General features: G+C 36.6%; 1 protein-coding gene across 1 annotated transcript; it reads right to left on the reverse strand.

The window, feature by feature from the left end:
- Window positions 1-2,273: 2,273 nt before the first annotated feature.
- On the reverse strand, window positions 2,274-8,926 carry LOC124162130. The gene is made up of 5 exons (XM_046538543.1): window positions 8,787-8,926; window positions 7,058-7,131; window positions 5,222-5,387; window positions 3,316-3,417; window positions 2,274-2,742 (listed from the first exon to the last, which is right to left on the reverse strand). The coding sequence occupies exons 2-5, from the start codon at window positions 7,105-7,107 to the stop codon at window positions 2,635-2,637; spliced, it is 426 nt and encodes a 141-aa protein (XP_046394499.1). The 5' UTR covers window positions 7,108-7,131; window positions 8,787-8,926; the 3' UTR covers window positions 2,274-2,634.

The raw sequence follows: 8,926 nt of genomic DNA on the forward strand, positions 1-8,926 counted from the left end.
AAACTTTCGATTCTCGTTGTCAGAATATGAATCACAATCGTCTTATAAGTTATCGATTGAGAGCACCATTATTAGGGGTGATTCAGCTTTTCATGGCTGAATATGAGTGTTATTGTCTCATTCATCACATTACGCATAACAGCTGCCAATGGACCCCTACCTTAACATAGAATTACCTTAGAGATATCCAAACCTTGGAGAAAATTGCATGAAATTTAATTAAAATTTAATCCATTATCGATGGTTAAATGACGATGTCTATTTACACGAGTTAAAATCATGATGGGTTCGTTCACTAACTTCCTTTTACCGTCGGGAGACTTGGAGTTTGAAAAATTAAGGAACCCATCACGCGGGATTTGGAAAAATACTCAATCCACCAAACATCTTGTATGACTGGAAAACAGAGTACCATTTCAATAGGCAGGGAACGACTACTTGCGCGAGGAGCAAAATATAAACTGAAATTGGTGAGCAAATTCGGAGCAAAACATTCCCTCAGATAGTGGCGTAACTATGGGGGATAGATCCCCCCTAAAGGCCCAGAGAAAATAATATTTAAAACTATTGCCTAGTTTTTACATATAATAACTTCATTTGCCTTAATTTTAAGATCATTTATTAACATCATGGCAGTGAGACGAGTCACAAAACCCCAGAACTCTCGTTGCCAAAGGGGGGTCGCACCCCCAGGCCATTCCATCCCCCCCAAAGCATATACCTAGTTACGCCACTGCCCTCAGATAATGTGAAAATTTTCCAACGCTTGACGCCGTGCCATAGAAGAAAAGAATACGAGTTATATTGAAGAAAACAGAACGTAGAACGGAAAGATATAACAAGCCGTTCTTTTCTCGGGCTTTATGGAATAGCAACCATTTTGTGGTTCTTGATTTTCATCTCTACCCTCGCAAGAACGATAAAAACCAAGTTTCCTTTTTTTGCTTGAGTTATCTCCTTTATTTCTTCCTAGTGTTTCCGGTATTTGATACTTACCTCGCATGGATGAAGTTAAGTTCTTCGCTAACCATCTCTGTCCACTTAAGGGCGATTCCACGCGTCACGGACTGACCGTCACAATGATTTTTGAACTTTTAAGAGCACTCGTAACGCGAACGGACTGACATACAAAACTTTTTCAAGTTCCAAATTGCTGCACAACGGTGTGAAGTTTAACTTTGGTTGATACACTACTTTGTCTTGAAAAATACAGGACTTACGTGACTTAAAATTCACTGTCACGGACTGACAAAAATGAAACGAACTTTCAGCTCAGAGTAAAACCTCTAAGGTTTGCTCTAAAACAAAGAGTGATCAGAGTTTCAGTAAAATACATCTCAGAACACCAAATGCAAATTTCATAATGCTTCAAAGCCCATTACAATAACTGATTTTACAGAGGAGTAATTCCTCTTGAAAAGCATCGTCACGGACTGACCAGAAATGTCACGGACTGACTTTTGTGATTCCCTTCTGGTATAAATTTATTCACTGCCAAAAAATTTTACAAAATAACTTATTTAATTCAAAATAAACAAAACAAATTTGTGCAAAAACTCTTAAAATCATTCAAAATAATGAACGAACCTCGAAATAGAAAAAATTATTAATACAGTGGCCATAAAAATCAATTAGCGAAACAGGTGTTTTTTGCGCGTTGATGACTCATTAAATTTAGTATGTGTCTAAAAACTGTGGTGAGCACATAAAAAATTTCTCTTATCAGAGACACACGCGACTCATGCTAGTGTCAGCACTTAATAACGAAAGTCTAGACTTTATAGCACAAATTTTGATCCATATCAGAGCCTCCAACCACTTTTTTATTTAACCAGTCAGTATGACATTTACGTGGAATTGCTCTTAAGCATTCTATGGAGGTGTACTTGCCCTGTAATCTCGTGTGTTTCATTGAATGGTGCATACTGGGGAGGGGTCTCACACCGCCCGAACCCAGTCCACATCTTTTAGAGCGATGAAATGCACATTTAGAGTCTATCTGCATACTACCCTGCAAGCTACCTCTGTAAACGTCTGGCAGGAGATGTAAGGATAATATCCGTTCAGCTGGAACTAGTTCATTGCATGCGGGTAAAAATTGACCACCTGCCTTGAGGTGGCTTGCAGGGTCTTACGTGAAAGGAGACAAAAATAACATTATTTATATCAGAGGCGACAAAAAAGTGACGAGAATGTGTTGGTGGAGTCTGTAAAAAGTGCGGTTAGGAAAATCATTCGGGCATTCTATTTGAATGCAAGAATGGATGATTGGCTAAAATGGGAGTTGAATTTATTTGTTAATATAACATGTTAAATGTATTACTCCACATCATATTGTAAGAATTAAATAGTCTAATGACAAACAAATTTTTTAAATCGTTCAGAGTTCATAATTGTTCGCGTAATTTTATTGCCCCAATATCATTTTAAGTGTGTTTAACAATGATAAAAAGGTCGAAAATGTATTAGCCTGGACGTAGAGGTATTTAAAAATTATATATTGGATTATCAAATATCGGCGAGTTACATTCCAGGGAATACGCTTCTGAATCAGCAGGTTATGCCGGTGTCGAATGCTCAAGTGGGTGCAAACACATTGCCCATACAAGGATTCAATGCTTCTGAGGTAGTTTACTACCAATACCCGGGGCATGGTTTGTAGTTTTGGCAGCAAAAGTTTTCGGTTACGCTCTTGGCGAATGTCCAAACTCCGCTACTGCAAGTCGTTGAAAATATGGCGAGCTAGAATTAGAATAAAAATATAAAGTGTAAGTGAAAAATCCTTAATGATAGGCGTTGTAGTTACAGGTAATCTATCTATACATATTAAGTTTCTATTGTGTCAGTCTGTCGGCATTTTGCGCAGTGAGACACAGTCTCTCTCAGCTGCACGAAGTGCTACAGGAATGGGGTTTAGCACTCATCATGCTATAAAAAAACTTTTGGGCTATGTCGCCGCGTCAATTTTTGGGTGGCCCTAGCATTTCCCGACCAATGCTGGTCGCTTCCACAAGGGAATCTGATGAGGTGGGAATTTATGTCCATGTATATATGTATCCGTGTCAGGGAGTGGAGGGAGGGGAGCGGGAGGTTTGAGGAGTAGGCGAGTCGGTTGTTGATAGTTTCTCCAGATTATGGGTTGCCAAGTGCGACTTATTTTAATAGGGACACTGGCCTTAAAACGGCTTATTTAGAGAGACATAAACACCTTTATACATTCATAATTCAATACTTAACAACTCAAGTTGAGGAAAAATTAATTAAGAATGAATTTTTACTGTCTCCATGTCACACTAAAAATAAATGTATTCTCACCTTTCCACCACTGATATTTTTGTTGTACAATAGGCAAGACATCTCATAGATGCTCCTTCCATCGGCTCTCTTACATTTTAGGTTGCCCACAGCGCTACCGAACTGAAGAAAAACAAATGCGAAATTAAATTTTTTTCACAAATAATTTCACAAGAGGGTACAAAACCACCGAAAAAAATAAATTAGATGAAAGCACGGTAAACGGACTACTTTTGGTAAATCTACCACGAAAGCGCATGGCTAATGATTTTTGGTTATTTTTAGGAATAAATTTCCATAGGCATGCCATTAAATAAATTAATAGAAAAAGGGTTCTACATCGCAATACACCTATGTATTCATTATGTATGAGCTAGCAAATATGGCAAAAAACTCATGATGTGTGCACATACATGTGAGTCAGGGAGGGGAAAAAATCAATGCAGAATGTAAGGCCATAATTCAAAGGCTACGGTAAGACAAAATAAATACATCAAGAGTATTCAATGCCCGAAATTACGTAAACATCAGAAGTTGCACGAAAACGACCAAAAACTCTGAGAATTGTCTGTGAAGGGATACAATGATAGAAAATAAAATAAAATTTTAGATAGCGATATTTTTACTTAGACTATCACATTTATAAGGAGAAAGTATGAACCCAAGTAGGCCTGGCCTGAATCTAATCTCAGTAACCAAAATTCCGATTCTTCTTCATTTTTCTCTCTATCCATCAATCGATTATTTCGTAACATCTCGTCATTATGTTCGCTTATCTGCCTTTATCTTAAATTTCTGCATTGCTTCTTCATGATACACGTTCTTTATATGCCCCACCAAGTACAGACGTGGCTTTCCTATTTCTTCTTTTTATAACGCATCATTGGCGATAATTCGATCCTTGCCTCTTCCCTTTATACTTTTAGCTGCTACATATTCTTTTTCTCACTTCAAAATACCTTTTTTGTTATCTAACGGACTCCATACAAGCCTCCAACGTCACAACAATTCCAATTTTTATGCTTTATTAGCAAAACAAAGTTTTTCTTCTCATTTGAGTCATCCAATACTCGACTGTGCTAAGTTTTTCTGCTGCGGTTTTAATCTCCTCTCTCCACTCTTTGAAATCAATTTCCAAGGAAATAACAGCGGAGGAGCTAGAGGCGTACCTTTACGGAGTCACCCGCAAGTGAAAACAATATTTTAAAATTCCTCATTCTATACATTTGCCTTGACCGAGATCCCGAGCGGAACATCCGTACATACATTTTGAAGGATTTCTTCATTAGCCACTCTGCCAACCCAACCACTGCTCAGCAAACTCCTTACGCACCGCAGTTGAAACGTGTCAATTCAGAGTGAACTCTTCTGATCGTAGGGTCCTTATCTCTACCCGTGTAACATTAAACTCTAAAAAAATACTTAAGTAGACTTTTTCAAGTATTTTAAAACACGCCATCGAGGCGAAAAAGACTAGATTTCATTGATTTTACTCCCTACTTCAATTATTCATTCTTCGTTTCAAGTATGTTCCTACTTCAGTATTCCACCTAGAGATGGTCTCAAGAAAAATAAATTGCACTTCCTCGACGAACAAGTTTAACCACGTAAAGAATTTATGAAAGCCATTGTTAAATCATATTACCAGCTGATTTCACTTTCACAAATGTATATTTACAAAGATATAGCTAATCCCGATGCTGATGATCAACTTCGAACTAAAGCCTTCTTCGAAGTACTGCAGGACTCCCCCTCCAACAAAGTATCCCTCCACAGATTGAACATTTCAATTCGGATTTTGCTACTCATGGATAACGAGTTCGCAAAATGTGCCATAAAAAAGTATGAACCAGATTTTAAGTAATGGTAATTGTCGAAAAAATAGCCAGAGCAGTAACTTTTCAGTCCTCAAGAAAGGGTGACTTACCACCTGGATGCACTGATTTTTACATGTCTCTATTCCTTTTGCTCCGCAATCGTCAACATTCCCAATAACGGCATGGTACATCACGGAGTTGAGAATCGGCTTACTCGGATCCGTTTGATCTCTTAAATATGTGCCGCATCGACATGTGTACGTAGATTGGGAGACGCTGGAGAGCAGATATGGAGATAGGAAACCACAGGATTAGATAGAGACTGTGACATTCTCCCATAATCGTACAAAATTATGTCCGTGGGCTGCCATTAAAAAACCAATAATATTAATACAAAACTAAACTGGCTTATTATTCTGTGTACCCTTTTTTACTTTTACCGACAAGTTATTATAAAAACTATATTTCCCACATTTAATGTCCACAGACTATGATTCTGTTAGTTAATTTCAGTTTATTAAAAGAGCCAAGATCATCAGTCATGTCCGTGGACAAGTAAAAAGAAGCAGCCATGCACCTTTTACTAATTACAATTGAGATGTCTTTTACGGCTATAAGATAAGTTAAAATTAGTAAGGACTGTCATAACCTATTTTCAGTCGCAACTATAACTTAATTAGAAGGAAATCGTCATATCTGTGGACATCATGTCCGTGGACGTAAATTCCGTGGACATCATGTCCGGGGACGTCATGTCCGGGGACATCATGTCGTTGTACTCTGCAGTCCACGGACATAATGATACACTATGACTTGTTACAGGATGTGCAATGGCAAGTAAGACAAAATCTTTATCGTGATTCATAATATTCCTCTTCTGTCGTGTCCGTGGACACATATATCATGTTTACGGACAGCAAAAAGGTAAAAAAAAGTGTAAATATTACTAACTATCTCTGCCATATACTTCATTAGCTTGCATCAAAGACAAACTGTAATTACACTATTATGGTTGTTATATTAACAAACATTAATTTTTAAAATTAAATCCTGTAGATAATGTATGGTATGTTTTTGGGAGAATGACCCGATTGAATGAATATCATCATAGAGTAAGTATATTATTATTAGTAAGTATATTATATACTTTATGATATTATACACTGTAAAACTCTGGTCAATCGGGATGAAATGGACAAGCCTTAGGTTGAAAAACCTACTTTAGGAGAATACAGGCACGTATAAAATTAAGCCTATTCAAATCACTTTAATAGAAAATTGGCAACAAAATTGAGAAAAACAACAAAAAAATCCTTAAATCGATCGAGTTGGCTTTTACTTGGTGAAAATTATTCAGGTTGAGTGGAGATATAAAATCGTTGTAAATCTTCATTTAGCATGAATTTTCACCAAGAAAAGGCCTGCCGAAATGTATATATTCATGTGTATATCTTCATAATGAATATATACATATGAAGATATACATATACTCAGGATGTATATCGATGGCTAAGTTCTAACAACACGTACCTCAAAAATAGAAACTTTTCAGGAGAGCAAAAAACCGATTAATTTCTTTTTAATTGCACACTGTATTTAAGACCAAAATTTCATAAAACTGAAAAAGAAGCATTCATTTGCAAATTAAGATTTGTTCTTTGCTTGTATTTTAATTTTTAATGTTATTACACTTTAAGATACCTGTCTCAAAATGGCCGAATTTGAGATACGTGCTGTTAGAACTTAGCCATCGATATCTTCATTCAATTAAAATATCTGTTTGCTCATCAGCGTTAATTGAATTCATCAAATCTACTGTTCAGCAAAATAAAAAAATACGGTCAAAAGTGAATAGTAAATATGTAGATCACAGCGTAAGTATAAGGTATGTTAGAGAGAAAGTTTCAGTAATAGGTTAAGCTTTTGGTCTATTTATTGATACTCACCTAACATGCTGGATAGCGGCTACGATTAGAATAAAAAGGAGTCCCTTCATGATAACCGACGAATAATATTTAATCTGGAAAAAAACAGATAAATATAGAAATTAAAACACTATTCGTAGCCTCACCTATGCCCATTCTTAAGACATGTTAACAAAGCAGAGTAATATTTGAAATAACATAAATATTAAAAATCTAATTTTATGGAAAGGGCATAACATAAAAAGTCTTGGGAATTGAGTAACTCATTCAATGCAAAACAAGTCATGTTTAAAGGAAACCTAATCAAAAAATTCGCGCGTTCCCAACTTCCAACTCCCGCTCCACAAGAATGTCGTCCATTGCGACGCGAGCCTCTGTAATAAAAGGATTTTTAAATGCTACTCGTTTTTTTCCACAAGCAGAATCATAAGGAAAAGCTATCTTCCTGTTCCACGAAGGAAAATATGTAATTAAAAGCGACATAAATAAGCCACAATCGTAATTTTATTAGGCTCATTTTCTGGAATAAAAAGAAGAAGAGTTAAAAAGTATACACGATATTAAATAACCATTTTCTCACCCATTATAGCCTAGTGGAAAGCAATATTTTAGAACGTGGGATTACGGAGATTAGCCCAACGCCCTAAAATATAAGCATAAAGACACGGTGTTTAAAAAAATCATATCAGCAGCATAATCACTAGCACTCATAGGCGGGAAAAGGGGGACAAGGGGGTACGTGCCCCCCCCCCCCCCAAGACTCTTAAAAAATAGACAAGCTTTTCAATGCGGTTAAAATTAAGTTCGTTTTGTTTTGTGTATTACGGAGCCTAAATCATTCAATTTTATATTAATAGCCTTAATAATGAATTAAAGAACATGTGTCGTACAGTAATTGTTGTATGCTGTTTTTTATCTCAAATATGAGTAGACTGTTTGCCTGTAATTCCCTTGAGAAGACCCTTGTGCCCCCCCTCCCCCAGAAAAAATCCTGGATCCGCCCTTGCTAGCAATATAAATCATTCATTGAGAAAATAGGTAGCTACATTCTTATGGTACCAACTACCCAAGTGCTCTTTTCTACGTTATCTTTTAGAATAAATGATTAATGCCAATTAAAACCTTTTTTCGAACAATTGGGCAATGGACGCAAGATACCTACACCTTTGCAGCGCCGTCTCTTGCGTGAATGACAAGATATTCCGAATTTGAGAATTTGGTTCCGAATAAATTTACTTCAAGATTTATCCTTACTTCTGATGATTCAATTTTAACTATTTCCAGATAAATTTAAAATATTTGTTCACCAATATACTACATATAATATGTATTCATTAAAGAATGGCGCGGTTTCAGTAATTCATAAGAAAATAGTAGAGATCGGATGGCAGAGATTTTTATAAGGCTACCAGATCCTTGCTGGAGTGCTTTGAGGAGGGAACTACAAGTACAGCACTCCGTCCGTCGGATGGGACGTTAAGCCGTGGTTCCCTTGGCACATTTCGTTTGGAGCAGGCTAATGTAGACACCGGGTTTCTCTCTTATCGAGTGACCAAAGGTACACATTGAAATTTATTAATTATGCAAAAAAACTGCCTGAGACAACAAATCCGAAAAATAATAAAAAGCATATACTATAAGTAATTCTATTTTCATTAAAACCATGTTCAAAACCGCACCATTCTCTTATTATAACCCCGTATATGATTACTTCGATTACCAAAATAGTTATCCACGGTTTTGTACTCACACAAAAAACCTTAATAGACGACAGAAATGTCTAGTCTTCCAGTCCTCTTAAAACTGCCTCAGCCAAGGTTAACGTATAGGTTTTTATTCCAATTTCGGCGCGTGAGGGTGAGGAGTCTTGAAGGTTGAAGAAAAGATTGA

This window comes from Ischnura elegans, chromosome 7 (assembly GCF_921293095.1).
Source record: "Ischnura elegans chromosome 7, ioIscEleg1.1, whole genome shotgun sequence".
NCBI classification, from domain to species: domain Eukaryota; kingdom Metazoa; phylum Arthropoda; class Insecta; order Odonata; family Coenagrionidae; genus Ischnura; species Ischnura elegans.